Raw genomic sequence first — 16,537 nt, forward strand, 5'->3', positions numbered from 1 at the left:
GAGCAAGGTCTATGGATTGAAATTTTGGGTTTGATCTGGGTGTTGCAAGTCCGCGCGTTGAGGCTCGGAGAGAGGCTTTGTACAGTTTGATGTGGCTCCAGGATGGTTATCGGTGCTGGAAAGTCGTCGATCTGGAGGTTGCATATCGGCTCATTCACGAGCTACAGTTTGGACGGTYGACGTCGGCAAGAATGCATCCTCATATTGGAATCTATGTGGTCAAGTTCATGAATGTTTGGTAATTTGGACCCGTCGAAGGGGCTACCGAGGGACGCCATGATCCCGTTCTGAGAGAGATGAGAAAGTCGCTTTTGGATACAACACCGACCTTGATAATTGGGCGATAGCAATGCAGAATGTGGTTGTAATCTAGGGGTGTAGAGTTATCACTCACAGCTCCAAGTCAAAGAGTGGATTTAAATGTCGACTTGTGATGATGTGTTTCCTCCATAACCCCCTGAAACCTAAAATGAGTCGCTGACGAGAACTCACACAATTGAGTCCACTCTCAGGAGTTCTAGCTATAGTTTCAACAAATGAATTGTTTCGAGGGCGGCCTCTATGTTGATAACAGATCAATAGCCTTGAGCGATATTGCGTTCAAAATCTCATCCTCAGGTCTGGTGCTCTATGTGACACTGGAGACTTTTGTTGAAGTCGATGACATCTTTGATCCTGCAGCTTGATTACCTGCTACAAGTTGTTTCTCAGTCCSCTCGTACAGTCGCCTCGAGCGGCATTGCTGCTGTTGTTCTGACCATAGTTGTTTCTAACAGCAGGAACTGGGAATGCAGGAGAACGTAGTAGACCGACAGTTGTTTGTGGTGTGTACAAACACAGGTAAATACATAAGGACAACAGTCCCCAGATAGAAACAATCAAGCGTTTTGATACTTCTCTCACTCTCACTCACATGTGCCCATACCTTGGCACTATAAACAACTACCATTGTTCCGAGACAAAAGCCCAGGACAATGACCCCTTTTTCGGTCTTTTGTTCTTAGGATCAAGAGACTATGGCATTGTGCCACTGTTCTTTGTGCCTGCATCATGTATATATATATATAGCCTCGTGGATGTTCAACATCCTTACCTTTTGACACATTCCGAAGAAATCGCAGCTTCTCACGCCTTCACTACAAGCAGCCAGCCTGCTTTTCCCGATCAAGACGAACATACTTGATACATACCGTTCAAAAACGATACTGTAAGTCGTCCTAACCATCAGTCATCACCATGGCAAGCTCACTTACTTTTGGCGTGGAGCTAGAATTCCTGATCGTGTACCAAGAGGGCGTCTTTAACAAGGAACTACCAGAACTTATACCACACGGCAGGGAAGAACATCAAAAAGATGGAGCGCYTGGGCCGATCCAAGTCATTCACCACCTACTCGAATCTCACGGAATCAAAGCCAGTGAAGAGGAAACATACGAACGATGGCACGTCCAATTGGAGGAATTGGAACTGTCGCATAATGAGAGGCGCGCTGTGCCCGATGGTTATCTCCAAAGGGGCATTGAAATATCCTCCCGGAAATTTACCGCCACAGAAGACTGGGAGCAAGAGGTGCGTGCCGTGCTTTCAGTACTGCATTGGATGAAAGACCGTTTCGAATGCGAGATACTGACAAACTCTTCGACTGGCCTGCATGTGCACGTTGGCGATTCTACCGGTTTCTCGCTGGAAACTGTCAAGCGTGTCACACAAATCGCCAGTATACATGAGCGAAATCTCGACTTACTACACAACGGGAACCGAATCTTGAATATTATGGCAGCCGCTCAGCGGGATCCACATAATCTCGTCCAAGAGCCGTTGTACGCTGGTCTATCATTCTTCCATGCTTCCGCGGACAACAACACCGCTGGTGTGGACGAAGAGATATTCAGCATGCTCAAGGTCATGGTAGTTATCGAGGCCAAAAACTCAATCGCTGCTCTCGGAACGCATGTGAACCGGGTAGTTTATCAGAGCCAGAGGATCAGGGGACACGACTGTACCCTCAACCTCGATAACTTGTACCCCGATCCCGACGCTTCCCGCCATGCGCCGCCTCGTTCAGGAACGATCGAGTTCCGACAACATGCCGGTGATCTGGACGCAACAGAGATCACATCCTACATCAAGCTGTTGCTTACACTGACGGAGTTTTGCACGCACGCTGCCGACGCTGACATCATGGCCCTCGTGGCTAATGGCCTGTATACTTCATTCAAGCTCCGGCAATTCCTGGAGTACATTCATTGCGATGGCCAGATCGTCGAGCATTTCTGCAATCGTCCTGCACGAGACCAGACCACTGCACCAAACCCGTCTTTACAGCCTCTGATGAACGTAAACCATGCCGAGTCCGAGCGCAGCAGAAGCGTTGACGCTACCGCGAGCGCTATCCAGGAGAAGAAACTCACCGAGACTTATGGCATCGACTTTACAGTATCCGGCAAGATCCCCTTGGGCGTTCCACATTACAAGTGGATGCTGGACTGCGCCGAACAAGACATCATTTCAGACGTGGTTCCTCCGCCTCAAGACATCAAGTCTCAGGCTCGACAAGTGGTCTTCCGCAAGATTTCCGAGATTTATGTTGATCTTGATGATTCGGAAGATCTGGACCAACCCGGTATCCCCCACGCCCTGGATCCATGGATGCTGAAGTACGGCATGCCTCCGGGTGATGATGACGACTCTGAGTGAGTCCTATTTTTCTTTAGCCGAACCAATATCAAATCTTTCTGACGACCCTTACCTGAAACATTTCCCGCTTGAATTAAATGTATATGTATTCCATTAGCAAGAATACAGCTAATATGACTTAACCACTTCCGAGGAGATGTGGCGTTCTGGTTTTGACCGCTCCAGTTCTGAAATTGCTCTCTCGCTGCGCTGGTAGAGGAGGCATTCTGAGCATTGTGCTGTTATTCTGCAATCAAAACATGAGATCGTACTGATCTCCTCACGTCGGACGTCGATGATAGTGTAGTGAACAAGAACGAGGGGAGAAGTGAGTTGTCGGAAGATCGTTCTTCCATTGCCCCGCATAAGCTTACCGTTCAACCAATCGGACTCTTCCGGGAAGTGATGACACCAATCATGATGCACACGTTACGGTTGACATCATCATCATCCTTGCGCGTGTATAAGCAATAGCTCGTAAATAGCTGTCGGACAAGCAATCCTGCAGGCATTGTACGAAGTAATTCACCGACACCTTCTCCCCTCTTCCCCACCAACTTTCATGCTCCTCCCACGCCTCTCTCATCAAATCATCACCAAATCAACACGCCAATTCCTCCCCGCCATCAACAAGTCTACCGCGTTCGGTAGCAACAACATTAGAAGCATGACGACCGCTTTCAAGCTAAAGGACATTTCGTCCCTCAGCGATTTGAAGAACGGAGAGAAGAAAGAAGTAAACATCACCCCACATCATCTGATATCCATCATTCTCATTGACATTCCCAGGTCGAAGTCGAAGGACTAGAGAAAGTCAAGATCCTTCTCGCCCGCCACGACAACACAACCCACGCCCTCTCACCAAAATGTACCCACTATGGCGCACCGCTCGCCAAAGGAGTCCTCACCGCTTCCGGCCGCTTGACCTGCCCTTGGCACGGAGCTTGCTTCAATGTCAAAACGGGTGACATCGAGGATGCTCCTGCTCTTGATCCATTGAGGAAGTACACAGTCGAGGAGAAAGACGGTGCCGTATGGGTGACAGGAACGAGCGAGGCACAGTTGAAGGAGAATTGGAAGAACTTGAGCATCAAGTGCAAGAGTACGGAGAAGAAGGAGAAGGTCGTGATTGTTGGTGGGGGAAGCGGCGCTGTTGGTGCAATTGAGGGGCTGAGAGGCGGTGGCTTCACTGGAGAGATTGTGTGTGTGCTCGGTGACGAGGGGCACTTGCCAATTGACCGGACAAAGTTGAGCAAGGGCTTGGTGAATGATGCAAAGAAGGTGGAGTGGAGGAGTGAGGAGTTCTACAAGGAGGGTGGCGTGGAGCTGGTCCGAGGACTGGCAACTGGCGTGGACGTTCAAGCCAAGAAGGTCTCCACGGACAGCGGCAAGGACATTGAGTACACAAAGCTCATTCTTGCTACTGGAGGAATTCCGAGAATGTTGCCTTTGGAGGGGTTGAAGGGCGATCTGGGCAATGTCTTCCCTCTGAGGAGTGTGTCGGACGTGCAGGCCATCCTCAAGGCTGCAGGTGAGGACGGTGGCAAGAAGGTGGTGGTGATTGGCTCTTCATTCATCGGAATGGAAGTAGGCAACGCACTGGCCGGAAAGAAGCACAATGTCTCCATCATTGGTATGGAAAGCGAGCCAATGGAGAGAGTCATGGGCACCCAAGTCGGCGCTGTCTTCCGCAAGCTGCTCGAAAAGACTGGCGTCAAGTTCCACATGTCGGCCTCTGTTGAGAAGGGAACTGGAAAGGATGGCAAGATTTCGTCCGTCTCTTTGAAAGACGGCACATCTCTGCCAGCCGACTTGGTCATCGAAGGTGTCGGTGTCCGCCCTGCTACCGACTTCCTCAAGGACAACTCTGCCTTTTCGTTGGAAAAGGACGGCTCCCTCTCTGTTGACGAGTCCTTTGCCGTCAAGGGCCAAAAGGACATCTTCGCAATCGGTGATATTGCTACCTACCCATACCACGGACCAGGTGGTAATGGCAAGCCTGTTCGCATTGAGCACTGGAATGTCGCACAAAATGCTGGCCGCAGCGTCGCCGGAACCATCAACGATCCTTCAAGCAAGCCAAAGCCATTTATCCCTGTCTTCTGGAGCGCTGTCGGAGCGCAATTGAGATATTGCGGTCACACCCCCGAGGGTTTCGATGATGTGATTGTCCAGGGTACCACGGATGTGAGTGAGGGCAAGCAGAGCTTCGTGGCCTACTACACCAGGGGAGAGGATGTCATTGCTGTGGCGAGTATGATGAAGGACCCATACATGGTGCAGAGTGCAGAGCTGATGAGGACCGGGAGAATGCCTGGCAAGAGCGAGATCAACAAGGGGGTTGATGTCATGCAGGTCAGTCTGGTGGAGGCCTGACTGAGACCGAGAGGCGGCAATAGACAAGATGCATGGATGAAGGGTAAAACATGAGCTATGAATTACGGCTTTCCATTCGAAAGTCTGATCGACGATTGTGCGTTCTGAGACACCCCGGGGTTTGCCGTTGATATCTAACCTCATATTTAAACATAAACGGTATCGTTAATCCTTATGTTAATCTTTGTTCCCGAGCATCCACTAGCTTCCGCGCTTGGTTCCCCAATCACATCACCCCGCATCTTGCACCTCCAACTTCACTCATCACAACTTCGATATAGTGTATACAACAAAATGTGAAGACCACGAGATGCTCCATGCAATCTTTTACGCCCGCTTCCACCCTCTCCGTGGTCCCTCCATAATCCACCAATACCCACCAACCTCCATCCTCCCACCGCCGTCCTCTAATGCAGTCCCTCTAATCAGCTGGTCAGACCTCTCGGCCTACATCATCCCACCATACCCACTCTGCAACCAGCCCCTCTCCATCCTCTCCGACTMAGTCCGCGTTCTAGGCTTTCCCATCTCCCTCGAAGACCCCGAATATGACCGCAACCGCTTCACATTCAACATCTGCTTCGTAGTCTCCGCTTCCGACAAGGCCGGAACGTGGGAAGGTTTGGTCCGCAAGACGGCGCGATTCTTCGAATCGATTGAGCGAGAGGATTGCGTGCTGCAAATTGAAGAGGATTTGAAGGGACTGAAACTTGCTGGAGAGGAAGGATATCCCRAAAAGGGCGTCGGGACGGTCGCGTATCTTTTGGAGAGAGTTTGGGAGGATTTGAGGGGTTTGGGGGAGTGTTGTGTACAATTGCCGGGATATGGGACTGGGACTTTGAATTTGAGGGTTGAGGAGGAGTTGGATGAGGAGAAGGAGGATTGTAGAGGTGTTAGGGTGAGGAGTTGGGATGTTCCGGTCTTGATTCGGGGACTGCCGGTTAGGGAGGAGTGGACGAGGGACTTGACGTTGGAGAGGGTCGGGGAGTGGGTTGATGGTGTGAGACATGTGGGGAGGATTGCGGAATTGGCGGACGTCGAGGTCAAGCTTGTGAAGAGGTGTGTGAGGGAGTTGGTGGTGTTGAAGAGGGCGATGGTGTTGGACATATTCCACTTTGGAGCCATCTATACTTGCACCAAAGACGTGGTGGATTTTGTTCGGGATGAGGACTTGCAGGAGGAATGCAGAGCCTACGTCGCTATTGTTTCCAAGGATGAGAATGATGGGCAAAATCTACCGAACAAGGAGACTTTGATAGAGCTCTACACCTCCCTACAGCCTGGTCTCCAGCTCCGCGACTTCTGCCTCGAGCATGAAAGCTCATTGCATAACATCGACACCCGCCGCCTTATAACATTCGGCATTATCAAAGGCTTCCTCCGCAGAATCCACAAATTCGCCGTCGCGACCGACAATAACTCCCCGCTTCCCAGTGGAGGCAAGAAACTCCGCTCTTCAAATTCCCATCCCTCAGGCGACGAAGCTGCGCGAGAAATGGATCGTGCCTGGCGAAAAGCCGCAATGAGTTCGGGATGGGCAACTCCACCGCAGAATCCCACGCCGAAGTCCGGAAGTGGGAGTCTTGTGGGGAGTAGGAGGAACGAAGCGGACGTTATGAGAGRGAGGGTCATGTTCTATTTAGATGGAGGTTCGCCATTGGACCGAGCTTGTGTGGAATTGGGCGTTGGCGAGAAGGGATTTCTGGAGAAAGTAAGGGGCGGAAGGTGTGGGGAGGTGGTGCTGTTTAATAAGTGATGAGATGACGGATCACGATGTCGACGATGTCGATGACAATGATGGTATGACTTGAGGAGAGGCTCTGACCCAGTTCAAGAAAGAAGCATCGCATTACCACAATCGGGAGAGACAGATGAAAAGAGTCAAAGTGCATCAGCAAAGTCCAAGCAGTAAGTCATTCCGTATTATCCTTTGAGCTATCGTCCCATATTCAACTCCCCGCAGAATCTGTCACCTCATTCCCTCGCCAGTCGGCCATAATGTACGTCATCTCATCTAACAGACAAGCGCCTGGACGACTCCGAAGAAGCCGCCAGCAATGCCATTGATGGCTCCGACGATAGCAGCGCCAGCCTCCCCGATAGTACCGCAGATGACCTGATGGAAGTAAAGTTAGCTGAAGTTATCCACCCACCAACAAACAACATCACTCACCGAATCCTTGCTCTGCGTAAAAGACACAGAGACATCCAACTGACCAACCATCCCGTCATCATCATTGTTGCGGACCACAACCGAGAAGAAGTTGCTTGACTTGGAAACATCGCAGCGGTATTCGCGGCCCGGGCTATGAAACAGAATCAGCACATGAGATTACTCCCTCTCATTCCAAGGTACTCACTTATGAGGGCTGTTCTGTGTGAAGATCGAAACGACCTCTTCAATCTCCACCGCCTCAGGAATAGCCTCTGCTTTCACAGCTTCAATCATCGCCTCCTGCATTCCAGAAGGCCAGCGTCCCTCGGCGGAAATGCTGACCGTAGCAGGCTGTTCCATGCCGTTATCTGGATATGTAACTTCCACGCTCGTGCTGGCGCCACTATCACAGCCCAGGTCGCCGCAAATCTCCGAGAGCTTGGAGAGGATGTCGCCGGGGATATCTGTGCGGCAGCCGTAAGGAATTGCGGTCTCGCCAACGAGGGGCTGGGTTGAGCGGGATTCCTGGCGTTTGGCGATTGAGGCCAGGTCAGTGGTGGCGTTGGAGCTTCCGAAACGGTAGTCGTAGTCAAGACTGCCGGGCTCCATGCCGGGCTTGAAGCGGGTGGTGGTGTAGCCGAGGTCGTTGGTGTAGGTCTCCCAGTTCGTTCCTGCTGTTGGAAAGGCCGCGGCCAGGCTGGCGAGGGCCGCGAGGGAGGAGAGTGCTGCGGTGGTCTTCATTTTGGCTGATGTGGTGTTTTGTTGGAGAACTGGAGCTGTTTGGTGAGATTGAATGAGTTGGATTGCTGCGATGATGAGAAGAGAATGAGTACGGAGACTGGAGTGTCTTATATCATGTCTTTCGCAGCATTGTTGATGACGATGAGGCTTTCAACACACTCTGCAACAGCTACATCATCGCGAGCCTGAATCCTTCATGCTGTATTGTCAACACACGCAGGAGGTGTTGGTTACTGTGTGGAAGGGGAAAACAACCCTGAAGTCCGGGCATTGCTATTCTCAGGTCACACCTTGCAGTCCTCTACGCGATCGTCGGGTCCAAGATGGCACCATATTGCAGTACGAGCAGCAAGATCGGGCGAAATGCCAGGGCGAAATCTTGCCTTCGCATGTAGGGATGCTCGCCAATCACAGCTGTCACACCTCGCAAAACAGCCTCGTAGTGTTGGACATTATCCGCTCAATGGAGCAGAAATGATGTATGCCATGCAGTGCGGCTGAATAGGCTGAGGATGCCTACAGCGATCGAAGCCGCAAAATGAATGTCGAGAGGTGAGCTGAAGGTAGCCGGGCAGAAAGGAAGGAATGAGGGCTGGAAGTGGATACCTTATGCTCTCCACAGGGTCGATCTTTCATACCCCCTAGAAATAGAAACCAACACTTATACCAAGGCTTACCGGTGTATTTTATCGCGTAGTGACCAATGGACGCGCAGCTCCAAGACAACTATGACTGATTATTACCTTTCTCGATTTAGCTCCCACATGTCATGTTCCTGCAAGCCTCTCTTGGYTGACCTCATGAACATGGTAAGATGGACAGACACCCTGCACAGTTTTGCAGGACTTCTTATTTGGTTATGCTATTCCTTGGCAATGATGGTCGGAAAGTAGGATTCGTCCTACCTTCTTCTGTCGCGGAGCACATTTGTACATCACTGGAACGAAATCATGGGTCAGAAACGCCACATTGTCTAAGAGGCGTGTCTTTGAGGCCACCACCACATGCATCCTCAGTACTCGTTGCACATTCTCCACGGCCGAATGAGAAACGAATGGTGCAAAATCAGCACGACGCAACTGGTGTTTGCATCATGCTGCGTGTTATGGAACCCCGATGAGCATTTTTGGTACATATTAGTGCTGCGTAATCATACAGTGGTCGCTCTCATTCAGGCATTCCACATTTTCCTGCGTTTCGCACTGTGACTTGCGGCCTGAGCACGCTTCATTACCGTGCTCCCTCATGATGAACAATCTTTACGTTCGTGCAAGAACCGCGAGCAGCCCGCATGAGGCCAGTAGAAGGAACATCCCATCTGCCCAGTCGATTGCATCATTCAGTTTCGCACTCGATTGCCCACACTCTTGCATTCGTGTTGAGGAAACTCGTCTCTACTGCCCTAAGTATGCTTCTTGTTCTCGTTGAAGTAGCGCACATACACGACAATACCAATGACAATCCCCACGATGAGATAGGCAAGGAGCTGGAGTGGAAAAAAGACGATCAGTGCGCGGCGCTTCTGCTTGCTGCCCATGCTCGTGATGCGGCCTTGGGTCTTACGGGTGATGATCCAGTCGAACCAACCGAGCCCGTAGGCGAGTGCGCAGAACGGGAGGATGATGGACAAGCTCTGGTACTTATCCGAGATGTTCGTCTGCTCCTGGTACGTCCTGTGCGGAAGTAGCCGAGCCTTGTTCTGGTGTGGGCTGTTCTCAATGGGATGATCATTCCATTTGACTTCACGTCGGAGTAGCTCTTCGTTGGAGAAACCCTTGCGACCGGATCTCGTCTTCAGCCTGAACTCGCGCAACTCAATCTGCCCGTCAATAGCAGGAGCGTCTTGCTGTACGGATCGAGTGCAAACGGATCTCAGTTTGGAATGTCCATTCACGACATGTCCAGTGCTGGGAGGGGATCGCAAGCGACCCAGTGCGGTGTTGGTCGGGCTTGCGTTGCGCGGATCCCACTGACGCGAGCGATGAAACGCCTCGGCCGTGAGGTGCTTCTTGCTGCGGACCGTAACGAAGGTCCCTGAGCTTGCACTGAACTCAAGGTTTGTATCTGGTGTGGAGGGTGACAGCAAGCCGCGCTGACTGGAGAAGGATCCGTGATCAACATCCTGGCGACCAAGTGCGGCAATCTTCTGAAACGAGTTCGATGGGTGGTAATTCTGGCGTTTGAGAGTGTTTCTCTGTTTTTGCAACTTGGCCGGCATTGATGACGTCTGCGCCGGTGGTGGCGAGTTGCAAAATCTGTCGAACTCGAAGCGTGCAATAGCCTCATCCATGGCGTTCTTGTCGTAGACTCGAATGCGCTCCATCTCTTTCATGTCACTGTATTCACGTGCTGAGTGGGATCCAGGCGACATGAACCGGCCAGCTCCGAGCTTGTCAACCGTAGCTTTGCGCTTCATGATAGTCAGAGCACGCTTGACATCCCCGGTAGGCCTCGAGGAAAAGTCAATGCCACGTCGTGGTTTTGGAACATCGTGGTGAGGCTCTCCCTTTGGGAGGTAGATGCGAGGGAGAGGCATGCTCGACGACGACTGTTCCATACCCACCCGGGTGTTACCATCACTCCGCTCGCGTTGCGGGCTGACCTCCGAACTTGGATTGTTCAGGTTGGGGAATGAGTCCAAAGCCAGGTGCTTGAGATCGTTCGTAGGGAGAGCTTGACGGATGACAGACGCTGGAGAGTGCGAATAGCGATCCCCATTCTCGTCAAGATCTTCGTCTTCTGTGAATCCTGGTGACTCGCTACGCTGCATCTGGGAAACCTGCTCCGCATCGTCGTCTACAACTGTGTCCCAATCTCCTTCACCACATAAGCTCGGGGCATGGCGTTGCGAGGGTGTTGACCAACGATTGATGTGGGTGATGGAGGCAGTGAGTGCCACCACGCTCCCTGTACGTACTCGATCAGGTGAGTGAGATCTACCATCACGATCACCATTGAAGTCGAAATATGGGTAGTCATCCATGTTATCGTGTGCATGGCGCAACCTTGACAGGGCCATGCTTCGAAGGAGATCGTCGGGCTGCGTACGAGTGACTTGGTTATGGCGACCGATGGCCACATTTGGGTTGGTGTTCGGGGTGATCTGCAGAAGCTGGTTGGTCTCACCGTAGGTTTGCTCGCTGGTGGGAATATCGCTCATGTCAGAAAGACGCATTTGGCGATGAATCGAAGGCATGTTCCGATGCGGCACGTATCCGTTCCGACGAGACGCAAGTGGGCGCGGGACCATCTCGCTGGGGTCCTCAACGGTACGAAGTCCGAGGAAAGAGCTACGGAACTGAGCACCAGGGGAGACTGGAGTCATCCACCCAACAGATTCTTCCTCGGGAATATTGTTGTCGCCTCGACCAAGCTCGATAGACGCCACGCTCCGCGAGGGATCGCTTCCACCATGTATATAGGGATCGCGGGTGTAATCGTACCTGTTGATGAAGGAGAGTTCGTAATCACCTCCGGTGTCTGACATGCTGTGAAAGGAATCTGGTAAGTGCGCTCTTAAAGTGGGGTCGGGGAGGATCTTTAACATACGCATGAGTGTTTGAGCCATTTTCGACAGTCAGGGCGGTACGCTGACCAGTTGAGTCTGAGGCAGACTCCACCATGTCAGGACGTCCTCGCTTCATCACGCCGTCAATGTTCATTCGCTCAGCGTTGTTCCCAATCTCGCTGACGGAGAGATCGAACGGATTGGACAAGCCCGAGTAGCGCTCTCCATCATCCCCAACGAAGCGGTTCAGATTCATTGCACTGCCTTGACGTTGGGTGGAAAAATTGCCTGCTCGATAAAGTTAGCGTTGATCGTACCCTCAAAAGGCACATGATATGTCCTACCTTTGGACTTGGAAAATCCGTAAGCATTGGCATGGTCACTCGCACGACCCTCTTCTGCGAGATCCCGATTCTCTGTACCAGAAGCAATGCCGAGAGATCGTCCGATTGTAGCCATTTTGTTACGGAAAGGGTTGGTGTTGGATCTCTTGAGGGGCGTGAAGCCCAATTCCATATCAGTTGGCGGCTCCTTGGCGACTGCCTTGCCTTCAGTGATAACGGGGGTTGGGATGCGAAGTATATTGCGGCGGGCTGTATCTGCATCATCGTAAAGGATGTGGGCCGGTTTCGAGTCGTTGGCAGTTCGCAGAGACTGTTGCGACGTCTCGCCCGAGTCGGGGATAGAAGTCATCGCGAAGATATTGTCGTGGTCGTCAAAGTAGTCGTCGAGTAAGCAGTCTATCTCGGCTGCTGGCGTTTCGATATTATGTTCGCCTAGAAGAAGCGATGCGTGCGGATTGATGAGGTCAAAGGATGCTCCACGATAGAGTACGGTGGCAGATGGTGATTTTGGAAGATAGTCTACGCACTTGATGAGTAGTGTTTTGAAATGATGGCGGAGGACTCACCACTTGCGCCAGCCCAGTTGTCCTTGTTTGGAGGTGCTGGAAACTCGAACTTTGATAGCGAGAGCGATGAAGTGACTGTTTGGTCCCGCCGATGGAGAGATTCCCCACTGCCGGGCGTCCGGCTGACGTCTTGATTGTGTCGAATGTCAAGCACTGTGGGATGAAGTGCTCGATCTTTGCTGATCGTTGCCGCTGGAAGAGTCGCTTCCTTGCTCAGACCTTTCTCCTCGCCTGAAAGATCGAACACGGCGGCATATACCTTAAAAATGCCACTTTCCCGACTGCCCTGTCTGTCTGCCTCCTCCCGTGGGAATCTTCGCGCGCGTTTCACACTGGAGTACTTACGTTTGGTCCCGATGAGCTCACACCGGTCGTGCTGCCCAGTTTGCTCCTCGGCAGAGCCACCGCGAAGTATTGGCGTGTGTGTTGGTGTCGACTGTAACGTCGTGATTGTCGAGGATAACGACGGGGACACGGTGTAGGCGCGCGGTCGCGGTGTGGACGGTTGTTGTGGATGTTGAAGCAATGAGCCGTGCGCACCAAAATCGTTGATTGGTGGAGGCGGAATTGAGCTTGGCGTCCTTACAAACGCGGAGTGGGCAGAACTCCCAGTCAGATTCTGTATTGATGGTTTCCGCCGGATTCGCCTGTGCTCAAGTTGCAAAGAAGCAGAGGGCACTGGCGAGTACTGCCACCTCCGATAGTCCTCCAGCGTCAGTTGCGGTGTATCCTGGCGAATCAGAGAGACACCACTGTCCAAAAGCCTCGAATCTGCCGTGGTGGAGCCATCCAGCAGCGAGTAGGGGTCCAGCCAGACCGGCGACATGATGGCGGAGCCTGACTTGGTTCCAGGTTTTGGAGTCAATCTTTCGCAAGCAAGCCTCCCATACAAGAGTCCTCCCATACAACAGATTATCCAAAGAGAAGCAAGCCTGTCTTTCCAAGAGATTCAAGAGGAGACGCCTCCAAGGTCTACTTCCAGAGCGACTGCGCTGGCTGGACGCTCCCAGGATCCAAGGCAAGTCCAGGCCCGAATACAAAGGCGACAATTTTTCAAACCGAGCGCCCGCCTGCAGAGCGTAACAAGCACAATGCGGATCCCGATGATATTCTTGCTATCGATATGCAGTCGCTGCTCGTAGTCCCGTCAGCCTTTGCCTCTTGCGCAACTTTTCAGACGGCGTGCAGGCACCTTTGGGATCTCAAGGGCTGCTATAGATCAGTGTCGAAGCATCTCTCATCAGAACGACGGTTCCGTGTATCGCTGAGTGCGCCGCTCTGGGCCTGAAATGACGGACAGAATTCGAGATTCACGGAGACGCGATGAATGAGAATTTTAATTCGTCAGAGACAGTAGATGTGATAAGTGAAGAAAGCATATCCGAGTTGGGCGACGCTCGAGATGGCAAGTCCACCTACAAAGCAAGGCAAGGCAGCCACGCCACCCCAGCCGGCGAGGAGGAAGGAGCAAACCCAGATCCAAGGCCCGCCGCCATCGCGGAACATTGGGTATCACGCCTAAGGTATGTAACCCCGGACAGGCCCAAATCGAGCAGTGCAGGAACGGACGGCATCAGCGCCTTGCGAATGTCGCGGGCACGAAAGCACGTAGTGTGAAAGCTGAGGTCGAAGGGAACTTGGCACTGCACAAACTCAACCAATCAATCTTCGAGGAGACCTTCCGACACTGAACCGACAGCATCCTAGCATGTCTCACTTTTYCCACGGAACCCCTAGTGTGACAAAAACACGACACAGCGATACGTGTGGCCGCGTGAGCTTCGCGCGGGAGATACGTGGTTGTTTTCGGTGCCAGTGATTTGAAAGAACCCAATGGGCTGCGAAGGACGCATTCTCGCCATGTTTGGCTTCGTTCGAGAAGCAGAGCCGTCGTTACAAGTTGAAAGATTATCGCCGTGAACAGGTCGGCATAGGCTGACGTGAGACAGCCCAGGTATTTGGTGTAAAGGCTCTGCCTGGAAGTAGAGCATGGAGAAAGGAGTGGTGGAGTGACTGCATGGATTTAAGTGGCTCTTACCTCATTGTGGACGCTGTATGCTACATCAACATGTACATACACACCATCCACCATCCACACCTGCATCTCTACGTCAGGCACCGCCGATCCACTATCAGACGCATGTTCAAGAGATCATTGACCAGTAACGGCCCAGTCTCCACATGCGAAGCATCATCCGCCGTGCTTCCATGCATGCACGATGGCTTGCAGCGGAAGGCAGTCTACCGAACAGCGGCCAGCAGCCACTGGTCCGCCAGGTACTCGGTGCCACTCGTCAAATCATTGCGTAATTCTTTACACAGCACACTCCGGAGTTCAATACTACAGAATAAGATCATAAYCATCAAAAACCGAGCCCACAGCCTTGCTTCAAATCGCCTTATTCAGACCAAACACAATCCTATAAGACACAACAGCTGCCAAAACTCCCACGCATAGCGTCTGCACAGCATATCAAATCGCTTCCACACGCGTGGTTCCAGTAACAATGGCTTTCACATGGCCGATGAAAACAAGAATAAGTACGGTGAGTTCGTTCAAAGCCGGCGACGGAGAGTACTATAGCTAGGACTCCGCATGAAGCCATCAGCTCATGGACTGCAGAATGATACGAGGAAAGTTGATTTAAAGTACGACATCCCCATCGCGCATCCTCCAACCCCTGCCATCTTGCGTTCCGGCATTTGTCGTTTCAGCTCAATCTCCATCTTAAACCTCCCGGCTTCCGTCAGCGTTACCTCCCCTAACACAATCTACATGTGTTCCATTTCACAACCTCTACCTACCTTCATCTGAATTTCCTCGTTCATCTTCAAGCTTTCTGCCATGTTTCCAACTAGTTCGTGCGAAATTCCACATCGACCGGGAACTTCGAACCCGATATCGATGTCAGGACATTCGTTAACTTCTCGTTTTTCTTTCCGCTCCTCGACATCGTAACGCTTCTGCTCCGTGCTTGCCGCGAGGTAAGCTCCGAGGCCCATTTAAAGTGCTCTAGCGAAGAGTTCTGCGAGGCCGCCCATAATGACCAGGTGGGTCGCTMAAAGGGCAGATAATGCTGCCGCCAAAGCAAACGAGGCTGCAGAACCATCCGCGAAACCAATGATGCAGTCCTGGATAAGCAGCCCTCTCCGTTGATTGTGCGATGTTGGGCATGCTGTCTCCGCTAGAGAAATCTCCTTGGTTGGCATGATGGACGCTGCGAAGGAGTGAAATATTGCATAGTTTAAGAGGAAGAAATGCTGCTCGAGATCGAGACTTCAACAGTGCTCTTGCTACTTTAAACCTATCTGAAGATGGTGCTGCTGATCCCAGATAACTTGACGAGAATTTGTTGTACCTACAGGTTCTCCACGGATTGCGCAATATGCTATACAACGCGACTGCGAAGGATGTGTGCATAGTTTGGCCAAGGATATCTTAGTACAAGTATCGATTGGGAGGACGTGGGTGGGCGTTCCGGCTGCTCCGAAGCACGAGATTGTAACAAGGCGGTTGCAGAATGTCATACTGGTGGTAGCGTCCATGGTCATCCATATCGTTCATTCTGGACGCCCGAGCGGTGTTGTCCGTACTTATTTATCTATGCAAGCTGTTGCAGGGCAGAGCTCGCTGTTTCGATCACACTCCCCGATGCTAATCAACGAGGAGGGCCATCTTGTCGAAGTCGCTGCGACCCTGGCCGTCAAATACGCAGTGGGGACAGATTCGCGCCTCGCCAAGCTGGGGTGCGAATACCGCAGGAAAATCGTACCTGGGATCATCAACGACACGGGGTCAGTCGATTTGCCCTCGTAACCTTGCTCCAAGAATAGGCACCCCATCCGTGAACAGCGCTATAGACAAATCTGCCAGCTTTGACAACTCGCGACGGGTGGTTCGTCTGCCAGAGATATTGTAATGTTGGGAAACGATCCGCGAGGTCGTTTCCAAAGCATCTTTCAATAACATGACGCGCTCCTCCGCAAATGAAAGAGCGCTGCGCCGTATGAACCCGTGGTACCGCACCCAGGATCCAACGCTGCTTATTTAGGCTGCTTATAATGGCGCCGAGGATGGGAAGACCGTATGCCTGCTGAGAGTGCTGTAATCAATAGAAAATCCCCCATATGTGTAGAGAATGTTCACATAATAATAAGCGATGCAGAGAGG

The 16,537-nt window shown here is 52.0% G+C and overlaps 5 protein-coding genes; 3 read left to right on the forward strand and 2 right to left on the reverse strand.

The window, feature by feature from the left end:
• Positions 1-1,236: 1,236 nt before the first annotated feature.
• On the forward strand, positions 1,237-2,697 carry RCC_01999 (uncharacterized protein; the record flags this gene model as incomplete). Its single annotated transcript, XM_023767283.1, has 1 exon — positions 1,237-2,697. The coding sequence occupies one exon, from the start codon at positions 1,237-1,239 to the stop codon at positions 2,695-2,697; it is 1,461 nt and encodes a 486-aa protein (XP_023623051.1).
• A 541-nt stretch (positions 2,698-3,238) lies between these two features.
• On the forward strand, positions 3,239-5,052 carry RCC_02000 (related to putidaredoxin reductase; the record flags this gene model as incomplete). XM_023767284.1 has 2 exons in its annotated part: positions 3,239-3,412; positions 3,466-5,052. 2 exons carry the CDS (start codon positions 3,239-3,241, stop codon positions 5,050-5,052), a joined length of 1,761 nt encoding a protein of 586 aa, XP_023623052.1.
• A 310-nt stretch (positions 5,053-5,362) lies between these two features.
• RCC_02001 (uncharacterized protein) lies at positions 5,363-6,808 on the forward strand (the record flags this gene model as incomplete). Its single annotated transcript, XM_023767285.1, has 1 exon — positions 5,363-6,808. The coding sequence occupies one exon, from the start codon at positions 5,363-5,365 to the stop codon at positions 6,806-6,808; it is 1,446 nt and encodes a 481-aa protein (XP_023623053.1).
• Positions 6,809-7,066: 258 nt separating this feature from the next.
• RCC_02002 (uncharacterized protein) lies at positions 7,067-7,948 on the reverse strand (the record flags this gene model as incomplete). XM_023767286.1 has 3 exons in its annotated part: positions 7,067-7,168; positions 7,226-7,358; positions 7,413-7,948. 3 exons carry the CDS (start codon positions 7,946-7,948, stop codon positions 7,067-7,069), a joined length of 771 nt encoding a protein of 256 aa, XP_023623054.1.
• A 1,402-nt stretch (positions 7,949-9,350) lies between these two features.
• RCC_12213 (uncharacterized protein) lies at positions 9,351-13,192 on the reverse strand (the record flags this gene model as incomplete). XM_023767287.1 has 4 exons in its annotated part: positions 9,351-11,436; positions 11,498-11,744; positions 11,801-12,319; positions 12,367-13,192. 4 exons carry the CDS (start codon positions 13,190-13,192, stop codon positions 9,351-9,353), a joined length of 3,678 nt encoding a protein of 1,225 aa, XP_023623055.1.
• Positions 13,193-16,537: the final 3,345 nt, after the last annotated feature.

This window comes from Ramularia collo-cygni, assembly GCF_900074925.1.
Source record: "Ramularia collo-cygni strain URUG2 genome assembly, contig: RCC_scaffold02, whole genome shotgun sequence".
NCBI lineage: Eukaryota > Fungi > Ascomycota > Dothideomycetes > Mycosphaerellales > Mycosphaerellaceae > Ramularia > Ramularia collo-cygni.